At 34.7% G+C, this 19,727-nt stretch overlaps 1 protein-coding gene across 3 annotated transcripts in view; it reads right to left on the bottom strand.

Annotated features, from left to right (window-relative positions):
* Positions 1 to 15: 15 nt before the first annotated feature.
* The window catches only part of LOC125058467 (phenoloxidase-activating factor 2-like), a 38,842-nt gene continuing 19,130 nt past the window's right edge, over positions 16 to 19,727 (bottom strand). The window contains exons 1-9 of one of the 3 annotated variants that reach the window (XM_047662556.1): positions 14,664 to 14,815; positions 11,916 to 12,016; positions 10,276 to 10,387; positions 9,327 to 9,521; positions 7,440 to 7,563; positions 6,557 to 6,662; positions 2,170 to 2,348; positions 1,574 to 1,738; positions 16 to 282 (exon numbers count right to left, since the gene is read on the bottom strand). In XM_047662556.1, the coding sequence (XP_047518512.1) occupies positions 121 to 282; positions 1,574 to 1,738; positions 2,170 to 2,348; positions 6,557 to 6,662; positions 7,440 to 7,563; positions 9,327 to 9,521; positions 10,276 to 10,387; positions 11,916 to 12,016; positions 14,664 to 14,668 (1,149 nt within the window). In that variant the 5' untranslated portion in view covers positions 14,669 to 14,815 and the 3' untranslated portion in view covers positions 16 to 120. Of the gene's footprint in view, positions 283 to 1,573; positions 1,739 to 2,169; positions 2,349 to 6,556; positions 6,663 to 7,439; positions 7,564 to 9,326; positions 9,522 to 10,275; positions 10,388 to 11,915; positions 12,026 to 14,663; positions 14,816 to 19,727 lie in introns of those variants that run through there. The other 2 variants (XM_047662554.1, XM_047662557.1) reach the window with 2 other exon arrangements.

The following is a 19,727-nucleotide window of genomic DNA, read 5'->3' as shown; positions in this document are numbered from 1 at the left end:
AATGGATACATAAACTACTCAACTCCACCATATATTTTTTCCACTCGCCTTACTTCAAGAAACGATGACGAAAAATGGAAAGAAACAATGTACTTTGGAGTTTGGCGATAGTATAGGTCCTTAAGCGAAGAACGGAACGTCAAGTTTTTCATCAGCAAATTTATTAGTGATCCATTGAATCATCGTCGCTACGTTCACGTACGCAGCAGGTAGCACAGTACCACATTCGACGCCAAATGCAACCATTCCATACACTGAATAACGTGGTGGGGCACCAGCGCTCTGAAAATTTAATTTTAATTTATTTATTGAGAAAGATTTACAGTTCATAACTTACTAAATAAAGTTCTTTTTATGCCATTAAACAAATCGATACATATAAATAAGTACTTAATAATTAAATGGATTAAATAAATCAGTGGCACTACAACCTTTTTAGGTCTGGGCCTCAGATTTCTGTATCTGCTTTATGATCATTTGTCGAGCTAATACACAAGTATTACGCCGTCGACTTTTTGGAAAGACATGTCGATTTCCTCACGATGTTTTTCCATTGGTGCACAGTCGGGGTTCGAACCTACGACCTCAGGTATGAGAGTCGCACGCTGATGCCACCAGGCCAACACGGCTCTGTTTAATGGGCACAAAAAAAGTCTATTGGTCCACATAAATATTGCCGTAATTGCACTACCAAACACTGTTTTGATAATAAATTTTTTTTTACCGGATTGAAGTTATGTATTTACAACTATTTTTCATAAATTTAAATTTAACCGACGTTTCGCGTGCATTACAGCGTGCGTGGTCACGGTGACTGAAGACAAAAGGTGTTTAATGTCAAAAAGTATCACAGCTGTAGAAAAAGTTGTATTATCTCTATTTGTATATGTGTTGGTATCGACTAAAAGTTGGAGGGTTTTGGCAGAAATGGCTCACGGTGTCCTCTATTTTCGCGGATTATATATCTTGAGATTTTAATTTGGACATTATTGGATCCCAGGTGTTTGAGAATTTTAGGCCGTCTTCTCTATTGAAATTGGGGTGTTTTTTGATTTCAATGGCTTCGCGTACCAATCTTGGGAAGAATCTTTTTTCTTTCGCAAGTGCTTTCGGTTGGTCAAAGCGTATGTAGTGAGTAGGCCTATCTAGTATGTGTTCACAGACTGCTGATTTTGTTACAAACACTGTTTTTACACGCTTTATATTAGCTTCACCTGTATGTATGTATGTATTTATGTATGTATGTAACCGACTCCTTCGGACTCGATTTTGACCCACTTTAAACGGACAGATTTTATTCAAATTTTGCGCACCTGTCACAGATCGATGACAATGCAATAATCCGAAAAAAAAATAAAAATTTTTTTATCTGTGCCATATTTTTCGTCTATATAGCGCCCCACGCTTTTTCACAATAATACCAGTTATTTTTCGTTCATTACCATTTTCAGCCTAAATTAGGAATTATTTTTCACTTTTTAGTTTGATGTGCTTTAAAACCGTGTTTTTTAGTTTTTTTTAACTATTATTTATTCTTACATATTTTCCTGGAACCTACGACAGTTTTACTTACCGAAGTGCGACAAGCTAGTGATGAGCCTCCATCACCGGTGCACGTGTCAAAGTTCTTCGTTCCTCCAGCACATATCAATGAGTTGTGCAATCTGAATTTACTTCCAAGCCGCGAACCTTGCAAGGCATATTCACAAGTTCCGTGGTCAACTACTGGTAATGGCACCTGTAACAAAAAATACGTGTTAGAAGTTATACTTCGTTGGCGTAACAAGTACAAGTATTTATACTACGAGTAATATTTCATAAATTCTCTTTACCAAATTTAATTTTAGTAATAGAATTTCTATAAGGTAATTCACCCTTCTCACTCTCTCAATCGGTCTCAATCACTCTTCGACAAAAACGCTGCACATCTTCGTGCCGTTCCGTAAAAATTTTACCCTCATGCGCCTAAAGAAGTTTCACTTCAAAAACTTATGAACGTCAGAAAATAAGTTAAATCAATTCTGAATTTACATTTATTACAAGACCGCAAGTCAAGTGCGTTGAGCGGGCAAGAATTTGTCTTTAATCGCTAAGTTTTGGGTCATACAAATTAAACTGTAAATAATAAATCCTTATTATTATTAATGTTATTTTTAATTTGAAACTTACCTTCTTTAACCAAACAGCGTATTTGTCATTATTATTGAAGTCCTTACCCCAACCCATGCTAAAACAATTGGCATCCATTTTAGGCTCATTGAAGCTCAAACAGGCAATCCCCACATGGGGATCGGTTAGATCGAATGGGGACGTTGTTATTAATAGAGCAACATCATTCGCTGACGTCTCTGAAAAATTTCACAAACTCATGATATAACAGTCTCTTGTATTTTATAAAGTACGTTACAATAGCTTTTGTTAACACGGTCATTAATAATTAATTTAATGACCATGCGCCGTTCCAGCTCTAGGCCGCTAACTCACCGGGATGCCATGGCGACATTGCTACGTATCCAAACAATTTGTATTGAAATGTATGGCAGTCAACTCACTTCGCGAAGGTTCCACAAAGGAAAAATGAAGAAGAAAGTTTCAGAAAGGTCGCCAAACCAAGCCATCCATGGCATCCCGCCGAGTTAGTGGCCTTATGGTCTTATTAAGTGTGGGAATCTTACTCAGATTTCATCGCTAAACTTGTTATTTTTTGTGACAAGTAAACAATTAATTAATCTATTATCTAATATATAAAATTCTTGTGTTAAAATGTTCGTTTCCATACTCCTCAAAAACGGCTCGACCGTTTCTTATGAAATTTTTTATGTATATTCAGTAAGTCTGAGAATCGGCTACTATCTATCATTCAAACCCCTAAGCAATAAGGGGTGTCCAATATTTTTTAGACATTTTTTTTGTTTTTTATTTTATATGATACCCCATTTTTATTATAGTAGATAGTTATTTTTATTTAACTATAAAAATGTGTCCTAGAAATAATATACATGGCAAAACAACGTTTGCCGTGTCAGCTAGTAATATAGAAAAAAATCCAATTCGATGCAGTCGCTGTCTGAAATTTGGCCTCAACGTCTCTTGTTCTCACGATGCCGCAGTATTAAGCTAAATGTATCGAAAAATGCAGTAAAACAAATATTTTTGTTACTACTAATTTCAACTGCATTTTAACTTATTCTTCTCAAGAAGATTTTAAACAAATATTTTAGAAAACTGACTTGAAAATCAGTCGTTTGGAAGAAATGTACACTTCGGCAATTTTTATGTATAAATAAATCGATACCTCCTAAGTATACTGAGTCAACTGACATTTTAGTAATTTTACAGGAGAGCCATTTTAAGGCAAATTGTTTATATTTTAATGAAATCAAACTAATTCGGAATAAATTAAATGTTTTTTTAATAAAGATTGAAAGCTCTTTCTTTGGTATAACATGATTTTGCTGAATTTTGTTTATAAATGATATTTTATGTACATGACTCATTATACACGGGCGGGACTCAATAGTAAAATGGTTTAACTACCAGTTATATTCATGTACGTTGTACATGAAAATCCATGGCTTACTCGAGAATATTACGAAATATGATAATAATTTTATTAATATCATACTACTTTTGGTTATTTTCGATTTTTTTTGTCCCACTTAATAATAAAATGTTTAAATTACATCACTTGACTCATTATACTAGGAAAGTACTTACCTATGTTAGTAGTTAAAACCTCAACGTATACTGGACTAATATAATTAATCGAGGGTTAAGGAGGAATTTAACTTATTTTAGGTATTTCGAATACCTCACGAAATTAATAAAGGTTAGGAAGAAGTAGTCTCATTAACAAAACAACACATTTAAAGAATCACGATGTATTTTTCGTTTATACTAAGTAGGACCCTTTTTTGTAGCATGTAGTATCATTAAAGTTTCTTGAAAAGTAACAAACATCAAATAAAATAATAGAAACTAAAAATGGTAACTTACGTTAAACAATATTAATAAAAATAATAGATATGAATAATATAAATATCTAAAAATCTAGGAAATTCTAACGCTCAAAAAATTGCTATAAGGTTAAACAAAATAAATAATAATATTAAAGGTTGAACGAATCAAAAATCAGTCTGAATCACTATCTTCTGCTCCATTAGAGTTATTTAGATAGATAGATAGATCCATCATTAGTAGTTGTCCAGTTGTTTATAAGTTTTGACTTTGATTTGAAGTCCTTTATTAAATCCTGAGACACTTCAATAACTGTGTATGTATCTAAAAGCTGTATATCATTGATCAGGCATATAAAGCTTTTTATCTTTGTCTGTCTTTCAATTAAAGCGTGCATACTGTCGCCTTCACTTTGTGAATGACCCACTATTAGAAAGCGATGGCTAAATAGCTATACTACACTTTAAACTACCTAACATATACATTAAGAAATAAATCCTATTTCTATTTTGACCTTCACCACCCGTATCTTCTATAAACTTAAAATGATAGCTGGAAATTTCAATTGCACCTCTCTTTGCTGTCTGTTGATACCATCAAAAGCAATCACCTTGGCGAGATCCCAGAATTAATATCGTGAAATTATACAAATAATGTTTCCGTTTATAATAAAAAGTACTCACGCTTCCGTGAGGTACATACATTAAGACACTTTTGAAGATCAGATGCTGATGTAAGGATTTCATCATTTTGTAACGCTGATTTTTTATCTTTTGTTTTCATCTTTCTAGATTTCTCTTTTTTTTTAAATGCTCTTCATGCTTTTCTTTATCTGCCTGCAGAACTTGCTTGTTATTTTCATAAATGTGACATTGTTCACAAATATCTTTTTTGGGTTTATAAAACCTATATATAGATATTGTCTCACGGTAGTCCATAAACCATTCGATTCATGAACAGTTTTGGGAAGGATAAAAAGCCTTCCAGATGATGTTTACTTGATTTTTGGCGAGTGTAATGTGACTCTACAGGAGAAAATGCTTCAACGTGATCTATAACACTGTGAACGTTATCGGATGGATTATATGTTCATCCAAAGACCACGCTGATCTGATTTAATAAATCCATTACCTTTATTGGACTTTTCTAAAGCTGTATAAGCAAAATCAAAACTAATAGAAAGGGTTCTCAAGAACATAGTTTTGCAAACCGATATTTTTGTGGTCTTAATAATATTATCTCCTTCACTGCTTTTTGTATCGACAATATTTTTTCTCTTTTTTTCCAGCTTTTACAACATATCTTGCCAAAAAACCCATTCTGTTAATTTCTCACTGCATTTTTTCCGACAAGTTGAGGGGCAAGAAGTTTTCATAATTCTCGTAGCATGTACTCTTCCGTTTCTACTGACATATTCCAAACCCTCTATTAAGCTTATATTTCCTCTCGTTATCCTTAGATTTTTTATGAAAACTCTTAGCCTTTCTTTATCTTTTTTCGCAATGGAAATGCGCTTTTGGCGTTATTGGACGATGAGTATGTGATGTCATTAATGTCAGAAATTAACAGGAGATGAGTCAAAAGAATTATACGGCGATGGTACTAGAGTAATATCACAATAATTTTCTATAATGCTATTCTGGATGGGCGAATTACCTGGAGTGTTCTCTATGACTGATGAGTGATGGCGATCGATCTCTTTTTTGAGTTCAGTTATCAACATTCGATACCCAAGGCGAAGAGCAAAGAATATAATCTAGGTATAATATGTAAGCATTAGAAGGGATATTCTGCGATACTTCCTTGCTATCATTCTAATCAATATCATCAAGTATTGATAGCTCCTCTTCCATAAAATTTGCATCCGGTGGCAATGGAGACTCTAAAACAAACAACAATTAAAAACACAAGAATTCATATTTTTATATTTAACGTGCCAATATCAAGTTATAAAATTTATAACACATAAAAAAATATATTATACCACAATTAAAACAAATATATCAAAAATTGAATTAGTACATTATTATAGCCAGATAAATCAAGTGTCTTCTTTATAAAGTTTGTTCGTTGTAAACAGGTGTAAATATAGTTGTATCAGTATACGGCGTACTAAGCAACGTGTAACAATTATCAAACAGAAATGGCAAAATCACACTATATGTAACATAAATAAAGTATATCAATGTAACTTACCATATTCATCCCTGTTTTGGATTATATCACCGATTCCTGAGATATTGCTAATTGTATCATTAGTATTATTCACCTTATTATTGAGAAAATTAAAAAAATTTCGCGCCCTCGCCGTCATTTATCGTATACTGAGCCATAATATACTTGTATCAATGCGTCCCTCCTCACGCCCCGCGAATACTGATACAATGTTATTTGGATCAGTATACAATGTACGATTTTAACTGATGTTGAATTTGATTTAGTATTCGTGAAATTATCTCGGTAATTATAGGTCTTTTTAAAAAAAAAATAACACTAACATTAAGATCATGGTTTATTACGTACTTTTGTATAAAAAAAACAAAATACCTAAATTTGTTAGATGACTCAGTATACTTAGGAGGTATCGAAATGTACTTACTCGAAGAGAACTGTTCATGAACAAGGATTTTATTGACGTTTCTGTCTTGGTGGGGATAAATTTCGTTAGTATTCTGTGTGTCCCATTCGCCAAGACGGCATTTTATCTGCAAATACAAATAGTCCATGAAATATTGCTATAACATATTAATTAACAATTGTTTCTTATTGATATCAGTAAACACAATAAGGGGCCATTCAAGTATTATGTAGGAAGCAGATTTACTGCAATTTTTCCCCCCCCCCCCCCCCTCTCGTCAGCTAAAGTAAGCAAAACCCTCAAGAATAATAGTACATAAACGTTTTAATTTTTTCTAGGAATCCTCGATGCATTTCGTTTTCAAGCATAGATGTGTGGGTAATATGTGTAAAAAAGTAAATAATTACTGGTGACGTAATCACCAAATAAGAAAATCAAAGACCCAGCCACCCCCTACCCCCGGAAGTGCTTACGTCATAATTAACGGCCCCTACTTGCCTCTGGCAAACTCGACCTTGTGTCTCGGTTACGGGGCATCCGACAGCAATCATCTTTTTGCTATTATTGCTGGTGCATTTAATGTGATCCTGCTCCAACTCCAATAAAGTCTATTTTTATTTATTATGCTCGTAAATAATACAATTCCCCCACCTCCTTTAGTTAATTATGAATCCTGGGAAAATGGCGTGTTGGTAGAAGGAAAACTCGTAAACGTGACGATGGAAGGGTATTGCGACTTCAGAATAGTTGCTGCACTTGTAATTTGACTAGACATGCTCCATGACTGACAGCCAATTTTCAGATGGAGAAGTAACACCACAAGAAAAACGAAATAATTTTTGATGATCCCACGCATATCGTTTACTCTAGCACCTAACACAATGTTATGGAAACTCGTACTTACCAATGACGGGTCGTAATTAATGGCCTTGAGTTTATGAGCGACCGTCATCACCACCGAATGGTGGATCAGAGTTCCACCTCCCAAGTAATCCTTTGGATCCCATCCCTGGTTCTGACTGACTTCCCTAGAGAATTTTTTTTGTATTAATTGTCTTTGGTTGTCGAGTATACATTACATTTTTGAGGTTATACTTCTTTAAGCGCGTTATGAAAAATTTATGAGAGTGAAATTTTACGATGCGCGCGCACCGTGACACAAAATTATCAGTATGGGCGCCGAGCGTGCGCGAGCGAGATGGGAATAAGACAATCTACAAGTAAAAAGAAATAGAATATGCGTGACGTGAGCAGCTTTGCCAAGATTTTTGAATGACCATAATGACATTTGTAATACCTTTTCAACAAATAAAGGTGTTTTAATTATTTTTTCAAAGACATTTAGCAATGTTTTTTCACAAAGACCTATTGTTACTTAGTTAAAAGGTTATGAAACCTTCCTAGTTATTAAATTGAATTAATAATATAATAAATAATGATTATTATTAATATTAATTAATAATTGAATAATATACTAAATATTACATATTGTTAAATTATTAAATAAATATTTATTATTAATTATTTAAAAAAATAAACAAAGCCAAAGAAGTATAACTTCTTACGCGCGTACATAAGTACACGCACAATTTTTTTTTATTGAAAATGAAATGATTTCAAAATTCTTTTCTAGTCTCCTGAGCTCGTCACAGTGTCTACGCCGCATTATGGAAAATGGTAGAAAAACGGCATATCAAAAATAGATTTAATTAAAGTTGTTAGTGACGCACTTTTTAAAGAGTGGAACTTTAATATAAAGTAGTAATTTTGCATGATTTTCATTTGTATTTTTTTTTTATTCCGCAAAGCATGTCAAAGAACGTCTATTGCAGGTCCGTTCATTTCAAAAATGTGTAGGAATAGTTATAAAGTGATAAACTATTTAATTGATTGGTCTGCGGTTATTTATTGATAATAGTTTTATCTTCATTTTGCACTCACATAGCTGTATTAAGTATAAATTTTGCTAAATTTGCATTCTTAACTTTAAATATTTAATGAAATAAATATTATTAATCATTTAATTAATTATTGAAAAAGGTGTTATTATTGTTGTTTTATAATAAAATAATGAAAAAATAACTTTATACGCTATATTGTTGATAAGGAAATAAAATAGAGGTCATTTCATTAACTGTTGTTTTTATCAGTTATTTATACATACATACTCTAATTAAAGTAAAGCGTATGAGATTTATTTGAAGCCCTATTTAATACCTAAAGGCCGGCAACGCACCCACTAAACATGGGTGTCTATGGGCTGCGCAGACTGCCCTTTTTGGTCGTCCCGCAAGCTCGTTTGCCCCCCTATTTTATAAATAAAACCCTATGCGTGTGTTTTTCCTTCTTCCCGTTTTTCTTGACATTTACAAAAGTTATCGATTTTTAAAACAGACCTCAATTTACCATAGTGCGCCGGTCTGACATATGCCCAATTACCTGCGTCATAAGTTATATGGCAATGAGTAAAATGTATGCGTATGGACTAGCAAATAGTCAAACATAGTGAGGAGACCTGTAAAAATTAGACGACTCATTGGTCTAGTGGTTAGTACCCCTGACTGCGAATCCATGGGTCCCGGGTTCGATCCCCGGCTGAGGCGAACATCGATGTGATGAGCATTTGGTGTTGTTCTTAGGTCTTGGGTGTTTAAATATGTATTTATATGTATATCTATCTATAATATGTATGTATATCCGTTGCCTAGTACCCATAACACAAGCTTCACCAGCTTAGCATGGGACTAGGTCAATTGGTGTGAATTGTCTTTAAAAAAAAAAAAATTAATACCTCATCAATGCAACCATCCAAGGAAACTCTCCGAACTCAGCGTGCGTGTTTGAAGAGTCGCGGAATGCGTAGCCGCCGGGGTTACTCCATCCACATCCTGGCCTCTTCGGCGGCAGTGGAGGTGGAGTCACGGTTCCTGTCGTTATCAATCGACTGGTTGGACAGCATATCTTCAAGTAGTGGCAGCTTAATCCTCTGGAAATTAAATTAACGCTGAAGAAGAAGTTGATTTTTTACACGCTTTATATTAGGTTCACCTGTATGTATGTATGTATGTAACCGACTCCTTCGGACTCGATGTTGACCCAATTTTAACGGACAGATTTAATTCAAACTTTGCGCACCCGTCAAAGATCGATGCAATAATCCGAAAAAAAAATGAAAAAAAATAAACTAAAAAATAAATAAATATAGTTTAAAAAAACTAAAAAGCACATCAAACTAAAAAGTGAAAAATAATTCCTAATTTAGGCTGAAAATGGAAATGAACAAAAAATACTGGTATTATTGTGAAAAAGCGTGCCATATTTTTCGTCTATCGAGCAACCCACGCTAGTTTGATGTGCTTTAAAAGTGTGTTTTTTAGTTTTTTTAAACTATATTTATTTATTTTTTAGTTCAAATTTATTTTAGAAGAACTGTCAATTGCTGAATCGCGCTACAACCTCTTTAGCTCAACGACTCAGATTTCTGAAACAGTTTTAATGATCATGTTTCAAGTGCCTGAAACACGCTGTCGACTTTTTGGGTCTAAAACACGTCGGTTTCCTCACGATGTTTTCCTTCAAGGTTCGAGCGAATGTTAAATGCGCACATGGAAAGAAAGTCCATTCGTGCACAGCCGGGGATCGAACCTACGACCTCACGGATGAGAGTCGCACGCTGAAGCCACTAGGCCAACACTGCTTACTATATCTAAAGGCCATTTTAAACTGGGCCCTAAACTTACCTATAAACGTCCATGTTTTCCAAGTCGATTTCGTTGCTGTCCATGCATTCTGACAATTTCACACATTGTCCCACTTCCTGCTTCTCAGTGTAACAATCCGTGGGTCTTTTATCTGAAATGTAACAACAATCACAACTAACGATGGTTCAAATGGTTTTTATAAGATAAGTTATGAAAGGCAGCTTCTGTATTTCCTGGACCACCATGGCAGCGCGTGCCAGCTTTGAGGCCAGCCCTGTGATTCTGTAACTCACTTTTCGAACTCACACAGCGGTTTTCGCATCGGCGGTCGCTCTCAAATCAGTCGTGAAGCAGTCATTTGGCATTCTGATAAACAATAAACTATAAGCTCCCACCTTTTCAGAATGCCAAATCATAAAATGACTGCTTCACGACTGATTTCAGAGCGACCGCCGATGCGAAAACCGCTGTGTGAGTTCGAAAAGTGAGTTACAGAATCGCAGGGCAGCTTGCTAGTTCGCCAAAGAAAATGCGTAATGAAACGGACTATGGAAGTTTTCCAACCAATGGATGGAGTTGGCGTCCACCACGTTGACAAATGCATCAATTATTACCCCCTCCGGACAAAAAGGCCCGAAGGAGGCCCCGACATGTTTTAACGGATCCGGACGATCCAATCACAATAGCCAACGACAAATTTAAAGCAGCCCTTAAAAATAAAAATCAGATTAAGGTAAAAAACCGCCTTCACCGGGTAGCCCTTAATTCGCACTTCGCTCACTCCAGTGAGCTACGCGACGGCCCAAAGTGAGGTTCGAGTGTCACAGGAGACCGAGATTCCATTCAAATAAAAACAAAATTTGTCTGTCTTTAATTTAATATAATGCCGCCGAAGATACGTCTATTCCTCTAAATAAGCAAAGCGAACTGGAACATTTTATTTGGTCAGAATTAACAATTGCTAAAATACGTTGAAACATGAAGATTCTCAGCTGCCCTGCGATTCTGTAACTCACTTTTCGAACTCACACAGCGGTTTTCGCATCGGCGGTTGCTCTCAAATCAGTCGTGAAGCAGTCATTTTATGATTTGGCATTCTGAAAAGGTGGGAGCTTGTAGTTTATTGTTTCTCAGAATGCCAAATCATAAAATGACTGCTTCACGACTGATTTGAGAGCGACCGCCGATGCAAAAACCGCTGTGTGAGTTCGAAAAGTGAGTTACAGAATCGCAGGGCTGTACTCATGTATGACGTCATCGTAATTTGTAGATATAACTTCAAGAATTATAAAAAACGGGAGCATTCTGGGAGTGCCAGCAGAAATGAAAACTGGAATATTAACGTTGTGCATTTTTTGATATTTTGGAATGGTTAGGAAATAATTTTGGACGAATTGCTTTAATTATCAGTTTAAAAGTACGATTTGGCATTCTGATATACAATTAACTACAAGCTCCCTCCTCATCAGAATGCCAAATCCTAAAATAACTGCTTCACGACTGATTTGAGCGCGACCGCCGCTGCGAAAACCACTGTGAGAGTTCGAAAAGTGAGTTACAGAATCGCAAGGCAGGTCACTCCTGACGCGAGTTTACCATTTTTTACCTATTCCAAATTAAGTGTACAACGCCGCTAAAGAAGTTTTCACTTCAAAACGAGGATTCTATTAGGTACTTACTTGTCGGAGTTAAAAAGGTTCCAAGCCATTGATTTGTGCTCTGGAAATTGTTATTCTGCCCTTGACATCCCCACACCAGCAAGCATACCGCCACAATTGACCTGCGAAACATACAATTTTTAGATATATAAAAGAAGCCTAGAAACGTAGATAGAGTATAGAACTAGATGAGCTTCTAAAATAACAATAATAACTAAAGAGAGAAGGCATTAACGTGAAATACTTAAGTGCGAGCGAAACAGAGTATCAGTTTTTCTGTCTCTATTTGCGTATCGGGTTTTATTTGTTTACCACCGAGCCCTTGGTGGTAAACAAGTTTTCACCGCTTACTGATAAATCTGTGAAACCCAAGTCAAACCCATATTTTAAGACTTTATCCTTATAAGAGGTGTATTTAAAGTGTCAGTCATAGTGAATTGTTGCATAATTGGCCGTAAAAGCTATAGTGAACGTAAAGAACCAAACATAACCTTTCATCGGTAAGCAGCTTATTTTGTCACGACTCTGTAACTTTGTTCAAGAATTATTAATTCGAATGTGTATTTTGGTCAATAATAAGCAATCTTCAATGAAATATAACTGTTAATACGACATAATATGTCGATCATTCGCTATCTCACACGCTGTACGCTGATGCCTGGTCTATACCATAGTCCGTCTACGCCTAGAAAGAAGTCTAGCCTAAGTATTAACGATATGCGCTGTCAGACTCCCGTATGCCACACGATTGACATACGATTGGTATACTTAGCGCAATCTCGGCTGTGATACCTTTAAGCTTTCGCAAAAAAATAATACTAAAAACATACAAAGATCTTCCTACTAGAGTTTCTAAAAATCGACTTAATTTATTAATTTATAGTTTGGAAAATCCAAAAGTGCACGCGTCATAGCGGTCATTCACATTTAAAAAAAATCATTCGTTTACATTTATTATTTTTTTTATTTTTACTTGTTACTACTTACTTAATATAATAAAAAAATATATAGTGCCGCCATAACTCTAAGGTGAGGAAAATACACAGTCGTATTTTAGTTTTTTACATATTATAATTAAACGACAGTACTTTGAACGCTAATATTAAGTAGGAATCAGCCCAGGGTATAACTTTATATAATAAGAAAAGAAGTATTCTGGTACGATAAATTTTTCGACCAATTTCTCTGCCACATCCATGGATCCATAAACACAGACTGACGGACGTCCAAGAATGATTGATTTTAATGTTATTATTTACTATGTTAAACAAAATAATTGTTCATAAAAAATACCATATGTGCTTGATAGATTATTTAACTCGATTTTAGTGCACTCATATTATCCTGTAAGTGTTATATTAGTGAGAAAAAAGTCATTCAAGTTTCAAAAGACTGAGTTTTTTGACATGTCGAGAGTAGAGCACTGCGAGGCGTGCAATATAACATTAATTTGATAATGTAATAATATATGTAAGGAAAACATAATATATTTTCCTATACAAACTCTTGTCTATATTGATTTTTATATAAACTCTTTTGTAATGTTGTCTTTGCCGTCTGATCGACGATGTTTTAATTTATGTCACTTGGCATAATATATGTAAGATATTTTAATTTTTTCATTATATAATTTTACTTTATAAAACCTAGAATATAGGCTTTAAATGTTGTTTCTTTTGTATTCACAGAGAAACGCAGTTACGCTTTATTTATTCCCAGTATAAGCGATTGATTATAAAACAACATTTAAAGCCTATATTCTGGCTTTATAAAGTAAAAATAAATAAGTAAATAATATAATTAAAATGTATTATTTAAATTGAATAATGTGATGATGTAGTGATAAAATAATATTACTCTATAATTTTGAATAGTAATAATAAAAATAATTATTTATTTACAATTTATAATTTCCCTTATTTAAATCGTGTATCGATCTTTTAAAATGGATACATAAACTACTCAACTCCACCATATATTTCAATTCGCCCTACTTCAAGAAACGATGACGAAAAATGAAATGAAACAGTACTTTTTTGGAGTTTGGCGACCGGATAGGTACTTAACGATTTATGTTGGCACCTGGTTGATAGTATCGTGACCCCGGAGTTCACATACGAGTCATATTAAGCGCAAAGTGTCCACTATGTTACCAAAACATATAGTAGTATTAATTGTCTATATATATGTACTAGCAGACCGGCCAAGCGTTGCTGTGGCTAAGGTTTTTGTTATACTACATATTAGCAAACTATTCAAGGGAAACGGTAGGAGAACACCAGTCATGGGGACCACCATTGTTTTTTGGTCGTTATTCCATTAAATTGTAGCTTATGTGAAACGTTGGTACTTTCAACACAGTGCCATCTGTTAGAATTGTATCAAATAATAAACAAATAATTTGCAATATCATTATATTGCGGGTATAAATTGAGATGTAAGAAATCCTATCTTTTAAGTTGGATCAAACTGCACACGGTGTGCAAGTTTAATTGATATCAGATCGGTAGTTTAGGAGTCCATAGCGGACAAACAACGTGACACGTAATTTATATATATTAAGATTATTGTTAATATAATAAAACTACGGTCAATGGATGTCAGTAAAAAAATAATTTGAATAATTCCTTCACTTCATGCTAATGAACTTGAAGCGCTAATAAATTCCCAAATTATTGTACTTTATATATTTCAATGGCAAAATTTACACAACAAATAATAGTAATTAATATTAATAGATCCATTTTCATAGAAATAATAATTACTCACTTCATTCTTCACACAATTGCTCTGTCCAGAAGTATAGTATAAACTAAAATAATCAACAAACATTATAAAATAAGATATAAGGAAAACTGGTTATTGCATACGGGTTTTTGTAGTGATGTCATCTGTCGATAAACTTAGTGTCTTGAGATGATAACACACAGCAAGGTCAAGGTATAACAGCAGTCTTAAAACGACCCTGAGGTCGTGGGTTTGAATCGCCGCTGTCCATTTTTCTTTTTGCGCACTTGACACTTGGTGAAAATCGTGATACTTAAATCCCAACATAGACGTGTAAATAATGTTCTCGTATACAGTATTACAGTCAATCCAGCAGTGTTGGCCTAGTGGCTTCAGCGTGCTACTCTCATCCTCGAGGTCGTAGGTTCAATCCCCGGCTGTGCACCAATGGACTTCCTTTCTATGTGCGCATTTAACATTCGCTCCGTGAAGGAAAACATCGTGAGGAAACCGACATGTCTTAGACACAAAAAGTCGACGGCGTGTATCAGGCACTGGAGGCTGATCACCTTCTTGCCTATTAGATTTAAAAATGATCATGAAACACATACAGAAAACACAGGGCAAGACCTAAAGAGGTTGTAGCGCCACTGATTTATTTATTCTACAGTCAATCCAGAGTAAGTGACAATTGGGTAGGAGAAAACTCTACTTATGAGAGTATTTACCAGGTCTCGTTATTTTGCCCTGTTTTTACACGCTTTATATTAGCTTCACCTGTATGTATGTATGTAACCGACTCCTTCGGACTCGATTTTGACCCACTTTAAACGGACAGATTTTATTCAAATTTTGCGCACCTGTCAAAGATCGATGACAATACAATAATCCGAAAAAAATATTTAACTAAAAAATAAATAAAAGTTTAAAAAAACTAAAAAACACGCTTTTAAAGCACATCAAACTAAAAAGTGAAAAATAATTCCTAATTTAGGCTGAAAATGGAAATGAACAAAAAATACTGGTATTATTGTGAAAAAGCGTGGGGCGCTCTGTGCCATATTTTTCGTCTGTAGATCAGGCAAACGGGCAGGAGGATGTTAAGTGATACCGCCGCCCATGGACACTCTCAATGCCAGAGAGCTCGCGTTACGTTCTTGGCCTTTTAAGAATTGGTAGCTCTTTTCTTGAAGCACCCTAAGTCGAATTGGTTCCGAAATACTTCTGTGGGCAGCTGGTTCCACAAAGTGGTGGTGCGCGGCAAAAACTGCCTTGAAAAACGCTCGGTTGTGAAACGACGGACGTTGAGGTGATACGGATGGTATTTTGTATTTTGCTTTGACGTCCGATAATGAAACTCAGCTGCAGGTATTAGACCGAACAACTCCTCTGAATACTCTTCATGGTAAAAAACTGTATAAGTCATTTTTCACTGGTGAATCTCTATAAATGGGCTTGATACTTGCCTATGTACTAGCGACAGTTAGACGCATTTAACTTTTGTTATTTTTGACTCTTTATTAAATTTCGAGGGACTCTTATTTAATTCAAACGAAATGTGCGTCTCTTATTGTTTTGTTTATTTATAGTATATATACGTTATGCACGTTTGCCATGTATATTATTTCTAGGAAACATTTTTTTAGTTCAATAAAAATAACTATCAACTAAAATAAAAAATAGGGGTTGATCGTAGAGGGGTGAAAATTAAGGGTTGTATGTATGTTTGTATGCTGTATTATAAAATAAAAACAATTTTTTTTTTAAATAAAACATATAATTTAGTCGAAGAGAGTCCCTGCGTCTGTCTATACTCTCGTGACGTAACTTCGACGATTTAGGAAATCGCCACGCTTATAAAACTAAGAAAACCTGAGTGAGCAAAATGTACAACCTTGACTCGTACAAGAAGGATAATTTAATTATATTAAAAAATCCTTAAGTCTTGCAGTGATGAATGAAGGCGAATTATATTTTTAAAACATCGATAAAATATCACACCACTAAAAAGGTCGAGTTCACATGATAATTTCGTTTCGTTAATATGATTTTATTATTTATAGTTCAGAAGGCAAATGAGCAAATGAGCAGGTGTCTAACTTCTTTCCAAACAGACCTAATTACCTGCAAATTATCACAAAAAACACATGTAGACGAGAAAGCCGACATAATATATTACTAACAAGAGTTTTGTCTCTCAAAAAAGATTTAATTCATATTATAGCTTTAATTCATATTATACATTAGTACATAGGGTTACCACCTTTTCTGCAATAAAAATACTATAATAAAAGTAATTAATTATACTAGAAAAGTAAAGTACAAGTTATTTGTCTTTACTATACAGTCATGGACAGAACCTTTTTTTTTTTTAAAGACAATTCACACCAATTGACCTTGTCCAATGCTAAGCTGGTGAAGCTTGTGTTATGGGTACTAGGCAACGGATATACATACATATTATAGATAGATAGACATATAAATACATATTTAAACACCCAAGACCTAAGCACAACACCAAATGCTCATCACGTCGATGTTCGTCTCAGCCGGGGATCGAACCCGGGACCCATGGATTCGCAGTCAGGGGTACTAACCACTAGACCAATAAGTCGTCAAGAATTAATGAATTAGTGCATATTAGTCTTAAGTATTATACAGTGAGTGTAAAAACAGAATACAAGAAGAGAGTGTCTTCCCTTTAATAGAGACTGTAATTAGTGTTATTGGACACTTTCTTATGTTAAATATATCCTTTTTAGGGCGGATTGGACCAAACAAAAGTAAATCTTAATCTTAGAATAAATCGTCAGTTAATCGATGGTAAATCAATTTTACGTTTTACCATACAAATTCTAAGAATAGTGGGCCTATTCGGGAATTGTTACTATACCGCCGCGCCGTTTCGCACGGAATAACAGCTATTCCTAGAATAATTTAATGGCGTCAGTCAGTGCAATCATCTGATTTCTGTCATTTCACAAATATTTATTCTGTGTTTTTATTTCAAGTCAACGCACTAAATTGATAGTCTGGTATTGTATTATGAAACGTTTAAACAATTTATAATTTATTTCTTTTTAGTTTTTTTTATTTTCTATAATATTAAAATGAAATTAAAATAGGTTCAACAGAAATTCCTTTTCAGACGACAGCCAAATAGGACTGCGTTTACGCTTATCCTCACTCATTTTCACTTGCTAACAAACAATGATAAAAGATAAAACCACACGACAAAACTCAAACTAATTGAAGTTATACCTCTTTAGGCGCGTTATGAAAAATTGATGAGAGTAAAATTTTGCGATGCGCACTCACCGTGACACAAAATTAACAGAATGAAGTTAGTGGCGCATGTTGGCATGCATGTCACCGCCTCTGTTCACTTTATATTTATATTAATAATATTTATCCACATGCTTTGAGTTTCTACATTTAAAACACGTGTTTTCATTTTGTTTTCATTATACAAGTGCGAATTTTATATGTGCGTCTGAATTATAATCAGAAGTGATTTAAATTCAATATTTAAATCAATACTAATTAATATTAGAAAATATTTGTGAAAAAACTGTGCTCATCAACCTTCCTAAGTGCTTCAATACAATTGAGGTTAACTCCATATGTATTATTAATAATGCCAAAGAAGTATAACTTCTTACGCGCGTACATATGTACACGCACCCTTTTTTCTATTGATTATTTTTCCGACCCAAATATCGGCCAATAGAATTGCACCATTCGACGTCACGTGGTACAACCTACATGGTATTATACTGAAAATTTTTTGTGAAAATTTCCTCTGGTCGTTGCTTCAAGAAAAGTATTAAGTAGTTGTTTTATTCATTATGAAATTCTTATTTGTTAACTGTACATTTCGTCTCATGGTGCAATTCTATTGGCCGACATTTGGGTCGGAAAAATAATCCCCCGAATACCACCAGCTCTTGTGGTATTATAAGTGATTATCGTATGGGTGCCTTGTTAAATCTGGCCGCAAATAAGGGTTACCTACTGTTAAAGATGATAAATATTTAAGGTAGAGTGAGAGAGAGTTAATATATCACCATTTGTCAGATGAGGATAGCGAATGCCGCCTGTGCGACGCTTTTAAGCCATTGCGCATGCGTCGAATGTTAAGTGTTCTCAAACTGAATAGATGCTGGCCATGCATCATGCTCGCGAACGGGTGCTGCTTGTGGTGACTGAATTCGTGTATGCGGTGATGTTGGTTATTTCGACCATGTGTTTGCGTGTTGTTCCCACGAGAATGTAAGTGCGTGCTCCTATTTCACCATGCCTCCTGCTGATAGAGGATAAATCTTTGATTTTTAATTTATGTTATTATTATTAATTACTTAAAATGTCACATGGGACTTGGTGTAATGGTTGCAGCTCCTTACAAACATTTTGTAAAACAAAAAAATGCCGATTAAAAAGAGTGGCGGAGAGTTTATTGCCAGTTCTTCTCTCCCGTTCTACGCCCTTGATTTGAGAACTGACAGTAAATGTAAAATTAGAAGCATTAATATGTATTTCTTTACTGACGAAAAGTGTAAATTATGTTACCTATATGATTTTTTACTTTTACTTTTTACATTTTTATTCTAACAAAACCACGCTGGCAATCAGTAGTACGTTGGATCGTTCTTTATTAATTGCTCTATGACCGGTGCATGTTGCGGACCTGCGCACTTATTTTAAAATCAACAAAATGAACGACAGAAATAACTACGTTATTAATGCTCTGACAAATTGTGCTTACGCTTTTTTGGAGTTTACTCCTTAAGAAATGATTTGAGTTATAAGGCCCGGTACGGAAATTTTATGAGTAGTAAAATCAAGTGTAACACGAAAAGTTAAGGCGTTATGTAGAAAGAGACAAACATATATATCTGTAGGATTGAACGTGTAAAAGAATGAGATGGAATACATTACACAGCGTAGCTCATTCTCGGGGTCTCCTCTTTGCGCTATACTTCGTAGTCTCACTGTATAGTTCACTACCTCCAGTCTGAGAGTTGAATGTGTGCGTATGTTTGTACGTGTGTGTTGCGCGCCTGCGTATTACGAAGTTCTGCCACAATTTGTATACTGCTGCCGAGT

The sequence above is a fragment of the Pieris napi genome, chromosome 18 (genome assembly GCF_905475465.1).
Source record: "Pieris napi chromosome 18, ilPieNapi1.2, whole genome shotgun sequence".
NCBI classification, from domain to species: Eukaryota; Metazoa; Arthropoda; class Insecta; order Lepidoptera; family Pieridae; genus Pieris; species Pieris napi.
The sequence above is the reverse complement of the archived record's forward strand: the minus strand, read 5'-3'. Positions and strand labels throughout refer to the sequence as shown.